Source organism: Serinus canaria, chromosome 1A, assembly GCF_022539315.1.
Source record: "Serinus canaria isolate serCan28SL12 chromosome 1A, serCan2020, whole genome shotgun sequence".
Taxonomy (NCBI): domain Eukaryota; kingdom Metazoa; phylum Chordata; class Aves; order Passeriformes; family Fringillidae; genus Serinus; species Serinus canaria.
In genome coordinates, this window is record NC_066314.1 from 67,510,903 (window position 1) to 67,534,805 (window position 23,903).

The window sequence follows — 23,903 nt, forward strand, 5'->3', positions numbered from 1 at the left end:
CATGAACTGGACTCTTTATTTCAAAGGTCTTTTCCAAACCTAGGTGATTCTGTGAAACATGGAGGGGTGAGGCACAATGTCTGCTCTACCTAATGAGGGCAAAAGCTGTGGCTTGGACTGCTTAATTTCAGCACAAGGAAGGTTGCAAGAACAGTATTACTTTGACTTAATGTATGTACCTATGCTTAAGAGTGTAAGCTCTTGCCATAACAAAAAAAAAAAAAAATGGAAGGGGGGGTGTTTATATAAATTTTAACCTAGCACTACTTGATTTAGGTGGAGCAAGCTCTCAAGCCCAGAGGGAGCAGGGACTGCAGGGCCAGGTCTCGGCAACAGAATTCAGTTTGTGTCTGGTACAGTGAAGGTACCTGACCAGGACTTGGCTGGGGAATGACACCAGCTCAGAAGGGTCAGTAGTGTTAAGTGTTAAGTCCAGAGGAACCACAAGACATGACTCAGCTCCACCTCCTTAAGTTAAATAACTTCCACTTTTTTTTTCTACTTAGAGCTGACCTTCTCTTAGTCTCTTGGGTAGGCTGACTTGCTTCCTCCAAGCTAGAGGTCCGTGGTGATGCTGTAGAAGTGGGAGAACTCCTGTTGGCTTCCACTGGAAGCTGCTTTTGATCTCTCTGCAGTATCTGCAGGGCAGGGAAGGGACACTATTGATGTGGACACAACAAACTGCAGAGGATGCATCTTATTGCTATACCTTTAGGGGCTTTTTCCTCAGTTTTAACTTGCAAGATAAGCTTTTATTCAACTGTAAACCTAAAAACCCACTCAGACCAAAAGAATGCCACATGATTTGTTAGATAGTAAAGACTAATGGGACTGACTCTGAAGCTGCAGGTTAGGAGATCTCTTCTGCTAGGTTTCTGCTGGATGTAAGCAAATAGTGACAGACTTGCAGGGATTTTGGATTCTGTTCTCAAGAGGCCTGCCTGGGGGAAGAGACCCTGACTGGTCCTCAGGTCACCCATTATCCCAGGAACTCAATATACTGTTCCTTCCAATGTGCAAGTGCAGCCCTTTTGGGGAAAACTGTCTAAAGCTTCTTGTGCCATTTGGTTAATAAAAGTGTTTCCACCTTGACAAGAAAATTCTTTCCAGCTTCACTGTTCAATATTCAGTTCAAGTGAAGGGGTATGTACATTTTTCCCTCTGCTAATGGGACACTGCTGTAAGACCATGCCCCCAGGTTGCACTTTAATAAATGGTACAGTTTTCAAAAACAATGTGTAGACTGCTTCTGTGATTCCACTCTCCCCCTGTTTTAGTGCAGGCATCAGAAGAAAAGGTGATTTTACTTACAGGAAACTTATGCAAGGCACAGGGACAGGACCAAAGTGTCTCTACTGCTGGCAGCTGCATCAGATGCCATGGTGAATTAGAAGAATGCCATGAGTACTTGCACAAAAAATTTTCAGGTGAAGACTGAAAGTCTGCAGAACTGTGGTAGCCATCAGAAATGAACATTTTATTTAAGTTAAAAAACCCTACAAAATATTTACATACTTGGAAAAGTCCTGAGGCAGCTGGATCACTGGTGACACATTTGCCACCTTGTCTGATTATGTATCAAACAACCTGAGTCCAAGTTTATTCAGCCTGAGAGGTGACTACAAGATATGCTACTTTTTCTTAGGCATAGGCAGGTTGCATTCTCAAAAAACTTTCCCTGTGCCTACCCCACCCTTTTCTTTATTTTTTTTTTCTGTCAGTTTTATTTTTCAAGCAAACAGGTGGATGGTGATTGATACTGAAGTATTCTGGTGTCACCCTTCTCTGGGTACACACCCCCACCCCCCCTCCCCCTCAGGGCTCTTTCCCTCTTGCTTCCAGCTTCTCATCAAGATAAACATGATTCCCACCCACGCCCACTGATGAACCACCCCTTCTATAGCCTGAGGCCTTCCTGGGAAACACATCAAGCATGGCTCAGCTGCAGGAGCAGGGCTGGGAAGTGAGTAACTAAACTACAGCTGCTTAGAAAAAACACAGAGGACAGGCCCTGTTCCCACTGGGCCTGTGGAGGCACAAGGCAGGCTCTGAACAAAAGCTGCTGCTGCTAAATTTAAAAATACTGTGAAAGGAGAGAGGCAAGCACTACTCCCTACAGGTACTGGCAGAGCTGGCAGGCAGCTCACACTACTATTACTGCTGTGCTAGTCTACAAAAGCCTATCTATGAAGCTCTGCCATCCCTTTCACAGCTGTATATCAAAAGTTACAGATAAATCAAGTAATCTTCATCCATCTTCTGTGATTCATGTGCTCTACACAGGCCTGGAGAGCTCACTCACCCAGCTGGAGAGAGAAACAGAAGGGGCATTATGAACAGCAGCAAGGTTCTTCTCCCGTGCCAAGCCCTGCCCAGAGCAGCTCCAGCGTGCACCAACACTGCCACCTGCTGTGCTCCTGCCTGTGCCAGCAGCAGGGACACGGCCACGGGGACAGTGTGGGACAGCCTCGGGGCCCAGCTCCAACCCTCTCCCTGCCCTTGGTGCTGCCAGCCACTGGGGCAGCAGCACAGGCCAGTCTCACACTCAGCACCCTGGAGCCAAACTGAGTGAAGGGAAGGGCAGAGTTGAAGGATATGGCACAGTGACACCATGCCCAGGGTGAGGCAAAGGGACAGTGTGAGCCAGGCCCAGCTGCAGGTTGCTGCCAACACTGTCCCTGGCAAGGCTGCAGTGGAGGAGGGTGCCACAGGCCTGCAGCACAGCACAACTGTGTCACCTCTGCTTCACAGGGGGGCAAGGATCACAGCCCTGCCCACTCAAATCTCATTCTCAAGGACCACTGTGTCTTACCAGCAGTGTGTTTGTCCTCTCCCCTCCCAGGAACCCTTAGTTACTGGAGCTGGGGCCTCTAGCCTGGCTTGCCTATGAACTGCACAGCCTCCCCACCTCTGCCCAAGTGCCAACAGAGAACAAGAACGGATTTGACTATTTGTCATTGCTAGTGTTAATTCTCAAGAGCAATTCCTTTCCTCTTCCAGTTCTCCCAAGCTCTAGGGAGCTGAGGAAGACAAGAGCAGAGACCTCAGGGTCAAGACACTGGGGAAATGCAGCCAGTAGAGCTCAGGTCAGGCTTTCTTTCCCTGAGGGAATGAATCATTAACCAGAATATTACTAGTAGAGCTCCCTGAGGAGATTGCAGGAGGAGAGGAGCAGTCGCAGCTCTCTCTGCCTGACAGAACAAATGCACTCTGTTCACTGGCTGCTCTGAGAGGGAGGGTAAGCAGATGTGACATGACCCCCTGAAGCACATTCATTTCCAGAGCTCTGCAGGGACTGACATTGCCTTCTGGCCCAACCTCTAGAACTCTACAGGGAAGCCAGCAGTCCAGAGCTAAGCCACCCCTCAGGGCAGCTAAAAGGCTGGCTGTGACTCCCACAGAGCTGTTTGACAGCACTCACCATTTCAACAATGTAGTTGTGGAACTGCTGGTTCATGTAGTTCACAGTGGTGTCAAAGACACGGCGTAGAAGGGAGGGCACTGTATTCACGATTTTCTTAGTCAAGACCATTGCTAGCACCAACATGGCCTTCTCCTGCTCCATGTCTGAGGGGATGGCTTGTATGAGCTCTCTCACTACCCTGGACATGTGCCGGCTTATCTCCTGTGTGGAAGGAAAAAAGGGATCTCAATGCAACAGCTGTGGCAGCAAGGGCTCTCAGCACAGCCTGCCACGGCTGTGCTAATAACTGTTGTGCTTGTTGCAACACTCCAGGATGCTGTTCCTCTTCCTCCCAGCGATGGCAACCAGCCTGTTACATAAAAAAACAACCCCAAAAAACTATGGCACTTGATCCAGATGTAGATCTAATCCTTGGATAGCCTTCCTTTTCCTTTTTAACACAAGAGACCTCAAACTCTACTTCCCTTGCATAGCAGCGAGGCACGTTAGATGCTGGGTCAGCTGCATTCAGGAAGAGGCCTAAACCCACTGCTACTCCCAACACTGTGCCTATGAACACACTCACAGCATCAGAGAAGGGTCTCATGGCTTGCTGTCTCTTCAGTGCTCAGTAACAAGCACAAGTTAAGCTCCTTAACTGTTACTAACCTGCTCAATTTTTACCCTTATGATGGCAAGAAAATATACAGGATTTGGCACCAAAGTGCAAAGATCTTAAATACTAAAACTAAGCCTTAGCCAGACCGTTAATTTTCCAAGACAAGCCATGAGGCCATCAAAATAAGGACAAAATGCCTCAATGTCAGTCCTTTTCCACAACCACCATTTCACCATCTGCAGAAGGGAGATGAGCCCAAGGAACCCAATTAACATATTACCTTCTGCCACAGAATCACCTCTAACAAAGCTTTAAAGAGAAATGTTTGGGATTAATTTTCAGATGCCTGCAAAGTCACAGCAGGAAGGATGCAGAATATTTAAAACGAGAACTGCTTATCAGGCTGCTTTTCACTCACCTCATTAGACAGATTCTCATTCAAAAAGTGCTGCACTAGGCCATTGACTACTCTTTCTTGGATTTCTTTATCAAACTGGTCTCCAATCTCAGCAAGCTGAGCAGCAATGATCCGGATAACCTCTTCATTTGTTGGAGCCAACCCTGCCAACACAAAGAGCAGAATTTAGTTCACAGGCTGTAGTAAGACCAGGTCCAGTACAGGTGACAGCTTTTTGCTAATATCCATTAGAAACCTCTTTCCCACCCCTGAGTGTATTCATGACAGGTCTAAGCACGATTTCTTTAAGTGTACCCAGGTTGCTTACAGGAAATTGTGGCAAACAGGGGTTTGTATCTGTAGTTTAGGTAAAGTGCAGCTGCACCTTGCCCAAAAAAAAAATCATTGCAGGGCATGTTAGAACATCTCCAACCAAAATCTGAACAGGACAGTTACTGCCAACATCCTGCCCAGAAAGGGGAATTGAGAAGCTGCGCAAGACTTTGAAGGTCTTTTTCAACCTAGTTATTCTAGACTTTAAGTGACTTGTCAGGACTTGTCTCTTAAGCACCACCTAAAATACAGCACCTCATAGAATAGTTGCAGTTGGAAGGGACATTGAAAGGCCATCTCATCCAAAACCCCTGCAATAAGCAAGGACATCTTCAACTAGATTAGACTGCTCAAAGCCCCAGCCAAACTGACCTTGAATGTTTCCAGGGGTGGAGCATCCATCACCTCTTTGGGCAGCCTGTGCCAGTGTTTTACCACCCTCATTGTAAAAATCTTCCTTACATCTAGTCTGAATCTGTCCTTTTTCAGCTGAGAACCTTACACCTTGTCCTACCTGCTTTTAGCATGAGACCCATGCAAATTTGTGTGAGAGGGCTATTTACTGTGGCAGTTCCTCCTCACCCTGCTTCAGTTGAGGTCCATGTGCCAGCTGACACACCCTGGGCAAGGGGCAGTAGCCACTCTGCAGATGGTTAGCAAAGCAGGAACAGGACCAGAAGCTACTTGAGGAACAGTTTTCACCAGACTGGTAGGATTCACCCAGTACCAGAACTTGAGTTGTTCCAAGATCCTAGCCCAAGTATTGATACTGCCTGAGGAGCAGCATGAGGCCTAACTTAACTGCTTAGTATCACACTCCTTGAGGGCAGCTATCACCAGTGGCAGCTTTGTGCCTTTGTCTGATGTGCTGCAGACAAAACCCAGTGACAGGTGCTCTAGAAATCCATGGAGAGAGAAAGTGCTAAGCACCAGTTGTCTTAACCTGAGTGTTAAATTCCCAACCAACACCACCAACAGCCACATAGTGAAGTTTCTCAACAGAGAAAACATTACTCCTCTGAAACAGACAATAAGTACAAACAAAGACAGGAAATGGGGAAAGAAAACCACCATGTTCAGGGAGACATGTGGGATGGAGAAAAGCTTGCTCACCTAGGTCACCATTCCGGAAGTGGCCACTCCGATTGCCATCGGTCTGCAGCTCATCGTCATCGTTCCCTTGGAGCACCATGATCTGCTGGCTTTGCAGGGAATGCAGCTGGTCTTTGAACTTACAGTCAGAGGATGCCTCCAGGAAGGTGAACAGCAATGCATGCTCCATCTGAAGAGGTCCATTGATCTGAAACATAAGGAGATCACTGTTAAGCCCATGCCTAGAAAATGTCCCACTCAGAGCATCTAGACATGCACTGTTTTCCAACCCTGACACATCTCCATGGCCTCCTCTGGACACCCTGAACAGCATCAGCTCCACAAGGCCTCAGCAAATGCAGACTGACTCCTGGATGTGGACCCACACAGGACTGTCCCATGGGGAATGACAGAAGGCTCTGCTCTTACAAACTGGTGTTGAAAACCCAGCTCACCTTCTCCTCACCTTTCCAGCTGTGGCAATGGCAGCAACCCCGACCCAAGTTCCTTTTTTGAAACAGGTGTGAGCTCAGCAAAACCCATCAATTTCCCTTACTAAACAGAGGTGTCTGAAAAGGGTTTTACCCCTGTATTTGGGAACTGGGCATTCTACTTGCTGTGCATAAAGAAGGCAGGAGCTCCCCACTTCCATGTAATCAGAGCAGAGCAGTAACAAGGTGGGAAATAGAGATAAGAGCATAAGGCTGCAAAACCCCGCAAGGTTCACATTTCTTCTCCCTCTTCAAAGGAACCTCAACCAGCTCCATAATAAACCTGTTCAGCTGCTCATAGAGACCCAAGCAGCTGTTCACAAGAAAAGTGACATGAGGTGGCAGATCAGTGCCACCTCTACTGCCACATTAACCCCCAGTAAATGGACACATGCTGTCTTCATGGCCATACAACCTGCAGCCTTCAAGCAAGGCAGCACAGAGTGCCCAAATTAATTAGGCTGAGGAGGTCCATGAGGCAGGCAGACTGATGGGAGCAAGAGGTCCTACTGGAACACCAGGCCTCATAACCAACTAAGGCCTCCAAAAAACCAGGGGACTCTTCAAAAATTTTAGATAAACAGGTAAGAGAGCAGGATGTGGTATAAGCACAGAAATAAAGTAAGAAAAAAAATCTTTACTCTGGTATGTAGATGGTCTGCCTGTAAGAAAATACTTAGGCCTAATTTTATCTAGGGAGAAGAAAAATAGTTAAAGAAGAATGGTTTGTTATGCTGACAATGTGCAACCAGGATGAACTTGGTAACTGAAAGGGAGTTTTGCAGAGTGGAACCTTGACATAACCATATCTGACTGGGCAGACAAAAGGAGGAACAAAGCCAACAAAAGGCAGGGTTCAGAAATGGAAACAAATGGAAAATAAAGGATATGATCAGTCAGAGATGAACAGAAGGCATACCTTCCATGATCTGAGCGTGCATGTTTACAGACAGTAGTTCAGGTCACCTGGCACCCAAGCTCACTGGGGCACCAGTGGCAATCCCCCTCTACAGCCTGCTGGGCTGGTCATTGGGTTTATCACTTTTAAAAACTTTTAAAAAGTTTTAAAATCTTACTTTTTAAAATCATATTGTGTTCAAAAGGTTTGTGGGAGGGCAGGGTAGGGAATTATATCCTAAAATCAGCTGGGCTGGGGGAGGATGACAGACGTTTCAGTTTCAGTTCAACATGTAAGATTTAAGTGTGCAAAGTAGCAGCATCATAAAACCAGCGCAATGCACTGATCACAGGGCTCTGCCCATTCCTTTATTAGTTTCATCAGTTTGTAGCTTTGTCAATAAACATTGTAGTCTCTTACATAGCTACATCTCCAGCTTGCAGTCCCAAGGGGAAGTGTCACACCGAGAGCTGCAAGGAAGCAGCTTGCAGCCTAACTGGTTCCATCCACTTCCTTGCATTCAGAGCAGTGCCAGGAACACTGCAGAATTCTGGGAAATTCAAGAAGGACACCAGCCAACATTGAGACTTATCCCCTTGGAATTATCTCAGGACAAGTGCACCAGAGAACCACTGCACACTGTGAACAGCTGACTTGAGACATGTTTGACTCTAACCTGTTCCATAATGGATTCAGGGACAGCAGCTCGTGTCACCCTCTGCTTCAGACCAGGAATCCTCGTCCTGTGAAAGAGTAAGAAAGAAAAGTGTGAAAAGAAAAAAATTCCCATAAATCCACATCTTGCTTACTTATGTGTCTGGCCATGTCTCACAGTAAATGTTGCTTTTAGTGATGCATAGCCCTATTTCTGGAGAGAGCTGCCCATCACACACCATCAGTCATGAAAAGGGGCTGAGGAAACTACAACTGTCTCAGTGAGAGGGGTCCCGTGAATGAGAGGCACAAATCTTCTTCCTGCCATAGACTGGGCCAGACAGAGGAGTCACACAACCTACAAACAGGGCTTTAAAGCCAAGAGCTGCTGTTGGGTAAGGGTGGAACAACCCTCCATGGAGCCAGAGGCTGGAATGAAGAGCAGGGTGATCAGAGAGGAACTCTGAGCACCTCCTGAGAGCAGGTGAGCTGACAGGTCTGCATGCACAGCAGAATATTCTGAAATTAAAAACCCAGCTGACATTGCTGCACATCCACAGGGCCTTGAGGGTGCCTCTTCCCACCTTCCATGCAAGGCAAGAGATCCATGTGGATACTCAGGCTCATTTCAATACTTCCCAACAAATATCATGACAGGGAAGGTTGGATCAAGTGCCAACAGAGGCTTCCAGTCACATGAGTGCAACTCTGCTAGGCCTCCAGGGAGGCTAGCTAGGAAGAAGGGAGAGAGCAGGACAGAGCCCAAGGGAAGAGGCACCCAGCGAGGGAGAGCACAGGGGAGCCTCCCTCTCTCCCTCACAAAGGGGAGATGTAGGAGCACAGGGCTCCCACCTCATCCTGCCAGGAGCAGCTGATGGGTGGGTCAGAACCTTGCATTTGGTGCCTTAGCAGTCCCCAGCTGCACACACAAGTCTCTGGTTCAACTCCTGATAGCAGGGCCTGGCTGAAAGCGGGCACTCTCTCCCTGCCAAGCCTTCTTCACCCAGGGCAACAACCTGGTTGTTATGCAGGCACCTTCTAAACAAAAAATGGGCTGGAAGCACTAAAAAGGCCTGCTAACCATCAAAGACCTGGGCTAGTGATAAATGACTATTTCACAACTATCCCTCATATCTGTGTTTTAAATAACTAAGCATGCTGGTAGAAAAGAGGGAAGTGAAAACAGAAAGAAATTCAAACTCTGAAGCAAACCACAGTCATATTTTAAGAGACCATGAATCTCCCAACTTTTCAAAGGCTCTTAGAAGTCCAAGACCAAAACACAATCTGCAATGTCTGAAACACACAGAAGCCCACAGGAAGCCTCTTAACCATGAGGTCTTCTTTTCATGAAATTATGTCAGGCTAACAGCTACACTACAGGCTTATCCCTTGCTGCTTTGCATTTTCCTCTGTTCCATTCAAATCCCTATTGCTGCTACTCACCTCTACCCTAAGGAGTGTTCTGGCTGGGGAAGAGTCCTCTATCCTGTTCTTTGAGACCTGAAGGGGCTCTGAAACAGAGCCCCTTTTCCTCTGGGCTTGACTTTGCTGGAAGAGACACAGATGCTAATTCAGGTTTGAGAACTCGACACAGAACCCTGAGATTAAGAGGAAAGTGGGGATTTAGAATTAAGTCTGTGGCAGGACTTTGGCTTTGTGCAAACTTGTCCACACAAACAATATTTCTGTAGGTTAGGTAAAGGCTCAGTTTGCACATATTCTGGTTTTAGAGATAACATTTCTTTTCAATGCAATTTTCCCACTCTCTGCTTTAAATGAAGAGGCACAGACTGCTCCAGCCCAGCCAGGTGCCTGCTGCACCTGCAGATGTCAGTGGCTGTGCAGGGAGAAGAGACCTACAACACATGTGGGTTCTTCCCTTCCCTCAGGGATCAAATGAGCTCTGTGTAGATATAGACACTCCTCAGGCCAAGTCCACAAAAATAGAGACATTAAACAGTCACCCACCATAGCTGCTAATAGCAATTTTGTCTACTCCTACACAGATTAACACACAAACAGAACAATGAAAAGTTCCACCACACTCCAAAGTACTAATATGGCAAAAGATGGGAGCCCTAACACAACTTCACAACCTGAATTTCCTAAACCAAAGATCGACCACCCATGCAGTGAATGACCCTGAAGGCAATACCTGCCCTCAGACAAGAAAGTTCTGCTTGGGTGGTCAAAAACACACCAGAGAAGAGGAAAAAGGATTTCACTCCATCCCAAAATGGCTTCCTACCTCTACACTACAGGGCAAATTATTTTTTATTTTAGTCAACTAGTAATTACAGGAATCTCAAGTTTCACATAACTACTTTGAATCAATGCAAAGGGCTTTGATAGTCATGAAACTCCTGCTGAGAAGTCAAATCCCTTAATGGAATCTGAAAAAAAAGAATGCAAAAAAGTCAAACGTAATCATGCTGATACCATTCCATTTTTTTAATAATTAAGACTTTGGAATCCTGGTAGTTTTAGATTCAGTTTGAGACTGTTTCTGGTGGAGGGGAAAAGGTTACCTTATTGGGTAAAAAGAATCTTTAGTTGGAAAAGGACAAAAGACTGATAAAGGGTACAAACACCATCTGCACTCAGATTCAGAGTCAAACTAGAACATTTGCTAAAGCTGCTTTAGTACTGCTGAAATCTTGGAATGAATTTTTACAGAATACAATATTTTAATTGAAACATCAACTAATTTTTAATACATTGTTCATTGTTTACTTCAATTCACTCATTAGACAAATTAACTTTGCGAGAAGCTCATATTTCTTTGTGAGAAATGAGCTGCTTCTGAGAAATCACTAAATGTCTTTAAGTGTTCAACACATAACACTACAACCAGCTTTCCAGACTACAACCTGTTCTTTCTCTCTTTCTTAGGAAAAAAAATGAAGGGGGTACTTTAACCACAAGTTTAAGACCCTTAAATCAGTTCTACAGAATCAATGCAGGGCATGTTTATTCCAACTCAACATTGCACGGGATGCAGGACTGTGGGAGAGGCATATGGCAAGAAAACAATTAGAGTTGGAGAATCACATCCACCAGCAGCCTGTTAGTGCAGTAGGAAAGACCTCATTCCACCCACACACAGCAGTTTTCACAAGTGAACTCTGTGGATGCTTCCCCAAGGGGTCTTTAGATGGGGCTGAGCACACCCTGAGGGATGGGTCTTACTGCTCTCCAATAACACAGCTCCCTCAGGTCTGGTGTCCCATTTTGTGTTTCTCCTTCTCATCCCCATGAGTCACACCATCCTTTAAATCTCACAAGGAACTCACCAGAGGAGCTTTTCCCATCTGCAGCCCAGCAATGAGAAGTGGCATCACTAGAGCCAAGAGCAGGGAGGGCCAGAACCCCCTGACTCCAGGGGAAGGAGAGATGGCACTGCAAGTTTGCAGGGTGGAAAAGAAGGAGAAGCAGGGACTGCAAGACAACTGGCACTCCATAGCTCTCTCCCACATCAAGCAGTGAGGGGTAATCCAAAGGAAAAGCCTCATACACTGTGTAACACCATGGTTACCTGCTGGGGGAACTTCCCACAGCTCTCAGGGCTGCCACAATAGCAGCAGGTCCCAGAATCCCTGCAGCAGTGCTAAGTCACCCTACAAATCAGTTTTCATCTCCACACTTGTGCTACATCCTCAAGGCAGCTCAGAAAAGAAGCTACCCCTCAAACAGTGCCTCTGCTTACCATCACTTTCCCTCAGATTCTTCACCTCTCCTCACAGCTCAGCCTGGAGTTACTATTTCAGCTCCAGCAGATATGTCTGGTCAGGAAAACACTGTTTTCAGCAAGACTGACTCCTTTAATACTGTGCCTGGATTATGGGTCAATGGACCTACTGTGTGAGCTGTCAAGATGTTTCTGTCTCACGTTTGAGTTACGAGCAATTAAAATCTCCAAAGCAGAAATCACAATAAAGTATCAGCCACTGCTAAATCAAAAACTTCCAATCTGAGAATTGCTTTCCCTGTGCGGCAGCTGAAAGGTAAGAACTTTGGGTGTGGCAGACAGGATGACATCATTATTGGGAGAGGTAAAACAGTAACTATTTCTCCATTCCAGGGCCGGGAGGCACTTCCCTGTCCTGTAGGCAGATATTTCATTGCTGAGCTACAGAGCAAGGGCATCATTTTACAGGCAGGGAAACCAAGTATTTGGTATGTCCTGACATTTTGAATCCATATATCAAACCATAACCACTCAGTTTTACCGTCCTCATGAGAACCTGCCACAGGCACAGCTACTTTACATATCCGGTCATTACTGAAAAATAAAGAAAGAGAAACAGCACCACAGACTTAGCAAGTTCCTTACTTGAGGATATTCTGAGCTGTGCCACTGTTGTCTGCAGCATTTCAGGTCAGAAGAGTGTAAGTAAATACCACATTACAGAGCCCAAAGTCACCAAAAGCAATGCTCCACTTCTAGCCCATAAACCTGACAGGAACTAACAGCCCAGGGAAGGTACCTTGTTGGTGTGCCAAACCAACTGTGCTGAGCAAATAGGATGTTATCATCACCACAGGAAACCTGCCCCCACTGCTCCTTACCCTGCAAAGGATTTGCCAGCCTGTAACAGCATTTAGAACACCCAAGATTTTGCCTCATTTGAGACTCACCCCTAAAGCAGAATTTGCTTCTAGGCTCTGGAAAGAGAAGCAGCGTGGTGGGAGGACAGAGACATTGCAATGTGTAAGCCAGGTGAAGGATAGGCTCAACAAGGCCCTCTGGGCATGTATGGATGCACACACACAGAACGGTGAAAACTGTAAAACTAAAGGATGGGTTGGTACATCTGGTTAACACCAAAGCTATTGGCTTGGAGAGTATCAGGAGTTTCCCTACCACAGGGAACACTGCTTCCAAACCAAGGGTATTTTCCACCCATTTGGCTCTGAGGGAGGATGCAACATCAAGAGCTTGTTTTGGAAGGGGTAAACTGACAAGCCATGAGAAGCCTTCTTGGAGATACCAGCAGCTCAGAGCTCAGTGGCCCAGAGCAGGACACATCTCGTCCCCCAGTCACTTGCAATTTATTTGCTTGGCTCTTGGGAGGAATGCCCTGTTAGTCAGGAATCATGAGACCACTTAAAATCCAACCAGGACAACCTCTGCCTGATATTCCTAAGCAGGACAGCTGATTTCTTGAGGTTTTCAGCTTTTGTTTCTCTTCCTTTCAGCTCCAAAGTGCCTCCTTCTTTAGGATGTAACTAATGCCACTACCAACCTCTCCAGCAAGGGAAAACAAAACCCAGCACCAACATAAAGCCATTTATTCCTCATACCCTTGATGAAAAACATGCCAAATACTTAACTACTGCCTTAGCTGGGGCATTTTTACTTTTGCTTCTTTAAGCTGCTTTGTACAGAATTATCATCTCACCCTGGATACCAAGCACTCTCAGCTGTGTATTTTAGCTTAGAAAAACATTTCACTCTTTGTTTAAAGGGGGCTTATCTTCCTCTTTGGAAAAAAAAAACTTTATTAGAGACAATTCTAAAAATAAGCTCTCAGTAGGCTTTTTAGATAGAAATTTATTTAAGTTTCTGAAGGTCTTTTGTCTTTTCACAATGACATGAATTGCAGCAATCTTTCAGTTATCAGGGCAGTACTTTGACTTCTTAGGAAGAAAAACATCAAAATCCCTCATCAACCACCCCTCTCATTTGGCTCAAAAAGCTCTGGTGACCAGCCCCCATGCAGCACATGAATGAGTAAGAAGGAGCACTGCCATATTACTAATGCTCTTAAAAAAAAAACAGGTAGGCAGGAACTTTTCATCAGCGTGGTTTCTGTATTGGATCAGTAACAGAGGCAGCATGAAAACATTTTATTCTTCAGCAGCCAGCCTACAGACACAGCTGAGCTTAAACTGAGTCAGCAGGAAGCCTGCAGCTGGAATTTGAATTCAGCTAACTCCAGTTGGACCCAAACAGAATTTCCACATGTTTTGGGCACAGCCAAGCCTGAGAGGCAAGGGCAGGACTTGGATCTAGGCTAGCAGAGTGCAGGCAGTTTCCTGGATCTGGCACTGGGCTGAGTTCTTCCCCTCTGCTGTTGAGCAAAGGAACTCCAGCCCGGCAAGCTCCTCCTGCACTTCACCTCCTCGCTAAGGTTAGGGAAATACTTCTATCTTTCCTTGAGGCCTGGCTGGAGGGAGCAGAGCAAACCCTGATGAAAAAGCACCATCACCACAACAACACATGACTGCTGCTCTTTACAGGGCTGGCTTCCTGTTCAAAATGTAACTATTGCAGCCCAGCAGCTGCGACAGACCCCTGCTATAATGGCAGAGTGCATGTGCAAGCAGTTCTTGTGTTTGCCTCTTGGAAATGATGGAAAAGCAGGAAGCACTGAGGAATCACAGTTCCAGTGTTTTGACATTATCAAGGAAGGACAAACAGACTGTGAGCAGGCAGTACTGGGACAAACTCCACCCATCACTGGTGATGTGCAAGTGATGGTGTCCAACCAGAGAAATGCAAGACTTGCTTCTGAATTTAGAGCATGCCCCAGCTGGGCCATGGGCACTGCACCCTCGCACTCTGGCAAAGCAGCTTTTACACTGGAGCAGCGACAAAGTGCCCGGTTCCTGCAGCAGACACAGCCCCAGCACTTGGCAACAGTGCTCTGAGAGTTGCAGATGCCCCTTGGACAGGCTCTGCCAGCCATAGGATCTCAGAAAGTAGGACTGGATACAAGAACTGCCATGCCACCGACAGGACAAAAGAATGCTCCTGATTTTAGTTTTAATACATGTACTACCGTTCAGTGCCAGCATGAGCACAGACCAGCCATCAGTCAGAAAACCAGGAATGCCACGTCATTTTGGAACTTGGATGCACTTCACAGCTGATACCAGCAGTAAAGAGGAATGTAAATCTGTCTTTCCTTTGCCTGACTGGCAAGTTAGATAAGCAAAGCAAGAAACTGGTCAGAAGCAATTAAAAAAAGAATTCAAAAAGACAGCTTTATGGCCACAGGTGGCCCCTAACAGTAGCATTCCCTCTGCCTTTCAGGCCATAGGAGTAGGCAAGAACTGCCAAGCACCAGGGATATCGGCACTGCTTTCTGGAATAAGCAGATGCTTCAGTGTAAAGTTTAAATACTGGACCAGAGTGGCCCATCAGAAATGACACATTCAAAGAACAACATTTCAGCACTTCAGGAGCTCCCTGCTTAGCTAAGACAAGGGTGCTGATGCAACAGCCAGGACTGCACTCACTGAGCTGCTAAGCAATGGAGTGCACTGGACACTGTCAAGGGAATTCTCACAGCTGGTATTCCCCAGAATTACTTCAGTGGAGCCTGCTCACCCTCTCAGGCTCTGAACACTCATCATAAAAACATCCAAAGCATTTCTAAGAAAGTGGTACAAAGACAAATCTTCACAGCTGCACACTCATGTGCTCTGACAGCATCCACAACCCTGTGTCAATATTTGACATCTTTCCCAAAACATGAAAATGAATTTTCAACAGGTTCTCCTTCTCCTAAACATCAAGTGTATCAGAGATGTAAACATCTCTTACATGCCTCAGTTTTAAGAAACAGCTGTGCACCAGCACAGACAGCCAGAGATGATCCCCAGAAGGAAAGTCTGACACAAATCCTTTGATTCCCTTCTCCATGTGTGCTGCACTGCAACCTCCATTCCCACCATGGCAGTTAAACTGATGAAGCCAGTACAAAAATATTTTTTAAAAAGTAATCATGATAATCTTGAAGAAATCTCTTATGACAGGAGCCCAGAAATCCTCAAGAATCCTAAAAAGAAAGTTGTGCATCAAACCAGACAGCCAAAAAATAACAGTAACTCCAACCAGCATTCATACTGTGATCAAAGCTGTTTGACAGCAGCAGCTTATACAGTGTCAGCATAAAAGAGAGCATCATCTCTTTTAAACACCTTTCACAGTGATACAGAGCTAAGAAAATACTCATTCTCTAAGAAACGCTGCAGGAGCCATTTGGGAACTGTGACAGGAGAACTGCAAATAGGTGCCTGCAGGAGTAGACATTTCCTAGTGCCAGGCAAACAGGAGATGCCTCAGCACGTTGCTTCTTCCACTCAACACCTACAGGCTCTCTTAGTTGTAGGTCTACATACACAGTGAGAAAACATCTGTTCTTCTAGGAGGAAACACACGCCTGTGCATGAAACAAAGCAAGACCATTTCACTTTCAGTTCTACCTTAGGAGGAATAGGTTGATGTTGAAACACAGGAAGAGCTTACAAAGCCAAAATACAGCAACTGCTGATCTAAGGGGATTTGTTTCACGTGACTGTCAATCAAACACATGGGTGTTACAGCAATTACACTGAACAACCAGAAGCTACACTTACCAAGGAACACATGTGCCCTTTAAAGATTAAGGAAATAGTCCAAAATATTTGAGAGACCTGGCTACTGCCCGTTCCATAAACAGCAGTAAGAGCAGTAGAAACTGGCCAAAGGTCACAGCAACAGCATTTTATCAGGTAATAGAGCAGGCCTGCAGACATTTAAACAAGAATGCAACATCCGTGTGTGCCATGGTTGCACACACAGCCCAACTCCTCTGCTGATACTTTAGTGAAGCTGAATAAAAGCTCTGATAGTTTACAGGAAAGTGGGGAGCAAGCTACTGAGGTAGAAGGAGTTTAAAGCCCCAAAGACGCTGTCCTCTCATGGCAGAAAGAGCAGAATTCCCATAATGCATGAAGGGCTGCAACCCCTTCATTATGTATGCCAGCAAAGGCAGCCCAGCCAAAGCCCACCCCTGCCAAGCAGTGCCATGGTGGTGCAAAGAGACAGGGAAAGCAGCAGGCTGGATCAAGAGCAGAAGTCACCAAGTGCCCAAGGCAGTGCTAACAAGGCTCCCAGCCATGGGGCTACTCAAGGGGAGGGGGCTGAAGGACTCTTGGAGCAGCTGTTGCCAAGAAGGTTGTGGAAGAGACATCAACACAGCCCTATGCTGTACACAGAGCAGCTGCTTCAGAAAGCACTCAGGAGGCAATCCCTGCCATCTCATCCAGGTGCAAGGAGGTGCCTAATCTACACCACTGGCAGCTCCACAGAGTCCTATTCTCTTCCCAGTATACATGAGCTAACAGAAGGATGTCAGGACATGGTTCACTACAGACATCTGGTACAAATCAAGGCAATCACAGAACCTTAAAAGATTGCTACCAAATCTAAAGAATGACATTGCACACTGTGTGACTCAACATTTCCTTCTATATTTTATCCCTTCTTTGCCTATATCCTTCTTATCTTGTCTGGGTCAAAAAAATCAGACTCATAAAATACCTGAGGAAGGGACCCCCCCATGCACATACCATAATCATAACTGATAAGCTTTAGTTAAAGCTAAACTCAGCACCCTGCAACCTCTTCCAACCCCAAGCAAAGCCATCCAAAACTAAAAGGGGCTCAGACCTCCGAGAGTTTTGCATCTTTGGCTAAGCCACGAGCTCAACTAACTACTTAGAAATACTTTCATGTACTTGGCTTTGCACAGTACACAGATGTGCAGGTAATTCCAGCCCCCAAAACTCTGTAATTTGGCACAGACAAAAAGCCATGGCGTGCCAAGAAAAAAAGGAGAAGCCAGTTCCTTGAGAAAAAAACCAACCCAAAGTTGATAGTAAATTCTGCTCTTTCACTCGTCTAGGAACTGCTAAGCAGAGAAAATGAAACCTGCCCATCTGCACACAATTCCCCTCAGCAGAGAAACCGCAGACCAGGCTGGCTCTTTCCTGCTGGGGAGTTCATACCCAGAGGCCAAAGGAGCTGCCTTATCAAGAAACCAACATCTCAAGGCTGTTCCTCCACAGTCACACCAGCACTCCTTGCACCAGGCACAAAACCTGTTCAGAGTTATTAGAGACAGCCCCTTCTCCCCCCTCCAATGACTTCCAAGCACCAGGCTTCCCCATGAAGGTCTCCAGAGGTGACAATCACTAGATTTATGTGTCTGCCTGCTTCCACTCTAAACATTTTCATTCTATTACAGAAAAAAAAAAAAACAACTCTGTTTGATCTGTCAGCTCCTCAGACTCCTGCTGAGTGTGGATGACTCCTGTCATCCTGTTGCAGAGGAAAAACAGAATATAGGGAAACATGGCATAAATAACCTCAGGTGAGAGTTTCAGTGAATATACACACCCCCCATATAATTCCCCAATTATATATCACAGTTCTTACTGGTTTAGGATTTAACAGAAATAAAAACCACACTGAGCACCTTTGCAAGGCCCTCACATTACCCAGAAGTGCAGTGTCCTGGTTCTGGGTTCAGGCATACCCAAACCCCAGGAGCACAGGCTCCAGGTTTGCACAGGCAGCCCTGGTGGAGCGCTGTACACTGTTCTGCTGCCTGTGCACAGTGAGAAACTGAGCTGAACTCACAGCCTCAGCTGGCCTAATCTGGTTTTAAGAAATTGGGAGGGCAGGAGCCCAACAAAAGCACCTAACCAAAAATCAATCACATTTTTTCTTCTTAAATTCAGCAAATGTCACCAGATGCAAACAAGAAGGAGCTGACAAATCAGAAGGGGAGGTTTCAGCCTGTCTTGGTACAGGGCAGCCTATCCACAAGTTTACAATCACCTGTTACACTCTGCACATGCAAAATTAAGTGTTTCACCTCAGCAGGTCCCTAAGCCCTGCCAGTTCCCTCTAATGAAAGACAGGAGACCTAGAAAGGAAGACAAGAATAAGGGAAGAGACAGGTTGCAGAAATCCAAGGGAATAATAGGGTACTAGAATGACAAAGCATTCCCCCAGCGTTTTTGTGTAACATCAGTGGCACAGAAGAGATCTCCAAAATTGGGTGTTGCAAAATTATTCTAAAGACACTGAACAGCACTAAAGTCATGTAAAGAGGTTGCAAAAGAGAGGAAAAAAAACACACACAGAAAACCCCTTCTTTTTAAATAACACCTTTTAAGATGTTATGCTTCCACAGGCAGGTGAAAACAGTTTCAGTCTGATTAGTGACAACAAGTTATAACAGAACAAAAACCACTCTTCCCCACAGGTGGACTTTTGCAAAAAGTCCTTTACCAAAAAAAAACAAACCAAAAACTTCAAAAACAATTTCCTGTCGGGGAACTACTTTGCTCTTTCCTCCACCAAACACTCTAACAGTTTTGGACAGATAACAAGTATCCCATGACAAGATTATGGCCCAAGTATCCCATGACAAGATTATTAAGAGACATAAAGAAAATTTCACCGTTTCTGAAATAAGCATTGGCTTCCTGAATGAAGACTTTAGAGATTTAAATAACTCTGAGGCACTATGCCTTCTTTCTTTAAAAAATTATTATTAAAGCAACAAAATATTGTTTAAAAGAAGACAAGAACATCCTCCCTTTACCTTGGAGTGACCCTGGCTCTGAAACTGCTGGGTTTGGTGCAGAGATCATCACCAGAGCACGTAACTTGCAGAAATACTCTTCTAAGGAAGGAAGCCTGCTCACTCCGTCCCTTTCCACTTCACACACACTGCGCAGTCTCCTGCTCCAGCCTTCACTCGCCCTGAGCCCAACACACCCGAGTGTCACCGGGAATGTGAGCGCTGCTCACGGGGAACAAAGCGCCAGCCAAAGGCGCTCACCACTTCCACAGGCAGCCAGACACCCACAGCTTTGGGGAAGGCAAGGAGCAGAGAGAAAAGCTCTGCTGAATAGCTGAACTGACTCATCTGTACAAATCACCTGCTCTTCCTACAAGTTAGGTTACCGCAATTATTAGAAATCCTCGTCTTGCCTTGCCTCGCCTTCCTGCTGGAGCTGCCACTCCCACATCCCGCTGCTGTGGGAAGGCTGAGAGGTCGCCACCACAAACTCTTTGCACTGCCCGGCCAACACCGCTCGTGTCTGACAACTCTCACCAGAAACTAAAGGCGAGATGCTGCAATTCACCACGGAGTCCAAAGGCAAAGAGAACTTTTTGTGGTTTTAGGAAACACAACCTGAGCGGGAGGGTGGCCGATCCGCGACAGCAGCAGGGACGAGGGGAGGCGCGGAGCGGCCGGATCCCGCCGGGGGAAGCGGCACAGGGGCCGGGGTCGATGGCAGAATGGGGGAGCACTCCCAGCGGGCGAGGAGGGACAAGCGGGACAGGGGCAGCGACCGAGCAAGAAACGGAGCAAAGGAAGAAACAACCGCACCGCTAAAACGTAAGGCCGGATTCCGCGGGTAGAAAGGAACCGGGAGATCGGCCGGGAGGCAGAGGAGTTTCCTGCAGACAGAATAAAAAGCGGAACGCGCACAGGGACCCCCGCGGGGTCACTTCACTACCCAGGCTTGGGGGGCTGCGAGCTGCAGCGGGCACGTCGGGCCCCGCCGCTGATGCCCCGCGGCCCAGGAGCCAGCGGGCCCGACACTCGCCCGGAGCCCGCCACGGCCACCGGCCCTTCCCGGGCGGGGCTGCGTAACACCGAGTGTCGGAGAGCGGCCGGGACGCCGCCCATGCACTACCCGCGAGCTTCCCGCCCGACGCGATGCCGCCGCCGAACCGCTCCCGCGGCTGGGGAGCCACATGCAACACTCACCAGGACCCGGGCCGGAGCTGCAATGCTATGCGGGCTCCCCGACGCGCTATATATTTGAGCGCCCTGCCGGCCTCGCCCCGCCCCGCTGCGGGAGGCTGGCTGGGCGGGCGGGAAGGAGCGGCGCGCGGCACGCGTCCGCTGAGGGCCCAGCCCGGCGCGGCTGAGGGCGTGAGGGCCCGGAAGGGCCCGGGACCCGCCCCATCCGCGCTCCCCCGCTCTTCTCCCGACCGCGATCGGCGCTCTGGTGTTCTGATCGGTCCCGACCTGGTGCTACTTGGCCAAAGGCTCCTCGTACGCCATCTACAGCCACTTCTGGCCATATAAACGCAGATTTTCGCTTAAGATCGTTCTATGGGCTTAAAATCACAGAACCACAGAACCAATTAGGTTGGAAAAGACCGCTGAGATCATCGGCTCCAACCTGTGACCAAACGCCACCTTGCCAACATGGTGTCTAGTCTTTCTGAAACACCTGCTAGGACTGTGACTCCACCAGCTCCCTGGGCAGCCCATTCCAATGTCTAATCAATTTTCTTGAAAAAATTATTCCCCATGTCCAACCCGAATCTGCCCTGGTGCAGTTTAAAACTTTGAGCTGTCATTCTGTCATTTGCTGCCTGAGAGAACAGGAGAGCCCGCACCTTGCTACACCCTCCTTTCACGTCTAGCAATACAGTCCTACTTCAACTAATTACTACATAATACAGCCTTACACTTCAATGTAGCTCTGTTTAGTGCAATGCTTACCTGGCATTCAGTACAGGCGTCCTTCCTGACACATTTTCCTTCCTAACGTGCCCAGTCCTGGTGCCAGTGCCACGCTCAGGCTTTGGATGGCCCCACAGGGTGTGCCAGGGGTGCCTGACCTTAGGGTGCTTTTTAAAGCTTTTTAAAGTCTGGGATTCTAAGAAACAGAGTGAGCCAATTCTGATTTAGGTTTGAGTCATGTTGGCTTCTCGCTGGGAATAGTGCTGGGAGGAAAAAAATGACCTGCAAATATGTAAATGTCAAGGAATTGAGAAGTTTGAGTTTCCTGAAGTTGTTTAGCTTTATCTTGCAAGGTCAGCACTGTCCCAAGCAGCACTGTCCCCCTCTCTCCCTTCTGCCCAAAGTGTGTTGAGAAATCACTGGGGATTTTTTTATATCCTTTCATTTCTGAGTAATATGGATTATATATTTATATAGAACATGTGAATAGCCAAAAAGAGATGTTATCTCTTGCTTACAGAAAGCCATGTGATTTCTGCACCTGAGACATGCAGAAAAGTACCACACACTCAGCAGGTAGGAAATACTAGTTTATCCACTTTCCTGGTATCCACAGGCATTCACACCGTTCCCAAGGTGCCAAGACAAAACAGCACTTTTTCCAGAAATGGTTTCTGGAGCAGGGGTTTTTTTTTGTTCCTTATTTTGAAGGAACAAAATCTTGCTTGCAAAAAGATGCAAGCTAAGGAAGGAGGCAACTCTTCATCATATCCCTCAAGTAATATTTATAAAATGAAGCATGAGACCTCTTCTTCGCTGTGGCTCCAGGAGGAGATGCAGCCACATGCCAGCACTGTTGCTTTCACCCACTATAGGGTCATTTTTCTGCTAACTGCTCCATTGCTGATGCTTAGGATTTAAAGCAGGAAGATACACTCAGGACCTGCTGGAGTTTTTAAGAGATGTGTGGCCAGGTAGAATCCTTACAGCATTAGGTATTCATTCTCCAATTTGTGTGACTTAAAAATGCAGTTGCTGATGCAGACAGCAATTTCTAATTGCTGTCACAGCACTGATGGAGAGGACTTTTCAAAAAAAAAAAAAAAAAAAACTTACAAAAAAAAATGAGGGAAGCCAGAATGGCAGGGGGTTGTAGGCATGACTTTCCCTTAGTTATTTTTCCTGACAAGTTACATTCATTGTCTTTAGCCAGGCCGAGTACAGCCAGGAGGGCTGTATAAGATAAAATATATCTGCTGCTGCCAGAAAGAGGCTCTGCACACTTCTTAATGAACCCACTGACAACCTTCCTCCTGTGCTCCTGAGGGAACATTCACCCTCCCACCTCGGTAACTTCCCTGCTGTTCCTCACCTCTGCATGGAGGGATTGTGGTTCTGTGCCAAAGGGAACACACAGGGTGGGTGAGGCAGCTTCCTGGGCATGGAATGCCTCCTGTGGAAAGGTAAGAGGCTTCTGGAGGCTACTTTCATTATCAAGGGAAAAAAAAGCAGCAGCTGCCACCAGGCTGAGCTCCTGGGGTGGGGTTTACTTGTTAGAAGGCCTTTTACTGGTGCAATTTCAGAGCTAATCTGTGCAGGAGCACTCATCTTGAAGGGCTGGCGTAGGTTTTACCCAAGCTAGCAACAGATGAAGCTCTTCCTAGACCTGTTGTTCCAACCACAGTTTGTAAAACAGCAGAATGTCTTTGCTCCTAATTGGGATTGAAAACTAAAAAATTTGCAATATAACTTAAAAAAGCCATGATGAAGTGTTGGAAGCTATGGATGTGAGCCAACCTCCTGTGTCCCAGAGTCCAGCAGTCACTTTCCAGACATTCAATTTTTCTTCTGGCATCAAGTGAGAAATCTGCATGACTGGCCTTTTAACAGCACAATGATCCACAGCCCTGGGCAACCACAGCTTTCTCCCACTATTATTTTTATTCCCACTACTATGGGGGAGCGAGAGAGCAAAAGAACAGGAAGAATTGTAAGGTTTGAAACATACTCAGTGAGCTGCTGCCCTGCTGAGCTGCACAAATGAGGCAGAGAGCTGTCATTCCTGCCACCTGCAGCACAGCCCACTGCCCCGGCCTCCAGGCAAGGGGAAATCCAAGGCGTGTCATCCGTCATCCTCCTGCTGCAGTAATAGGTTTCCTTTTATCACACCACTATAGGAACACCAGGGTTTATCCTTTGTTTTTAAAAATGGTTGAGAGGGCAGGAAAATGAAACACATTGTTTGGGATTTCCCCGGCTGGGATTTCCCCCACCGTCCTCTGTAAAACTTCTGCTTCTTAGAAAAAAAAAAAAATAGAAAGTCAGCACAGAGGCATTAATGTAATTCTCTTCATATTCTCCTGAATGCTGCTACACCAGCATAAGGCTACACCAGATGTTCAGGCTAGTACTGCAGGCTGAGGAAGTGAGCTTCAGCTACAAATATGAAATCCTAGTTTCTACAACCCAATTTATATCACCTTCATTCCTTCTTGGCTATTTATAGTAACTTCACAGAGAATCTGAAGAAACAATGTAGAATGTGCACAGGTACTGGGGGTGTTTGTTGACTTTTTGCATCAGATAATTCAGAGTGGCTGAGAGTGAGTCAGCAAGAGTAATTGAAGGCAGGCACTTTAACACCCAGATTTTTCTCTAGATCACCTCCTCTCAGGTCCTCATCAATCATCAGCCAAGGAAGTGACATCAGAGGAAAGAAACGATAGCGCCACCAGCAAA

General features: G+C 46.8%; 1 protein-coding gene across 2 annotated transcripts; it reads right to left on the bottom strand.

Annotated features, from left to right (window-relative positions):
• Window positions 1–1,456: 1,456 nt before the first annotated feature.
• Window positions 1,457–20,601, bottom strand: BID (BH3 interacting domain death agonist). Of its 2 annotated transcripts, none has more exons than XM_030238547.2 (6): window positions 20,457–20,601; window positions 7,910–7,976; window positions 5,866–6,052; window positions 4,441–4,583; window positions 3,422–3,625; window positions 1,457–2,306 (listed from the first exon to the last, which is right to left on the bottom strand). In XM_030238547.2, the coding sequence occupies exons 2-6, from the start codon at window positions 7,916–7,918 to the stop codon at window positions 2,295–2,297; spliced, it is 555 nt and encodes a 184-aa protein (XP_030094407.2). In that variant the 5' UTR covers window positions 7,919–7,976; window positions 20,457–20,601; the 3' UTR covers window positions 1,457–2,294. The 2 variants fall into 2 exon arrangements, with proteins under 2 accessions (XP_030094407.2, XP_009093385.4); XM_009095137.4 differs by lacking the exon at window positions 20,457–20,601 and adding an exon at window positions 9,334–9,471.
• Window positions 20,602–23,903: the final 3,302 nt, after the last annotated feature.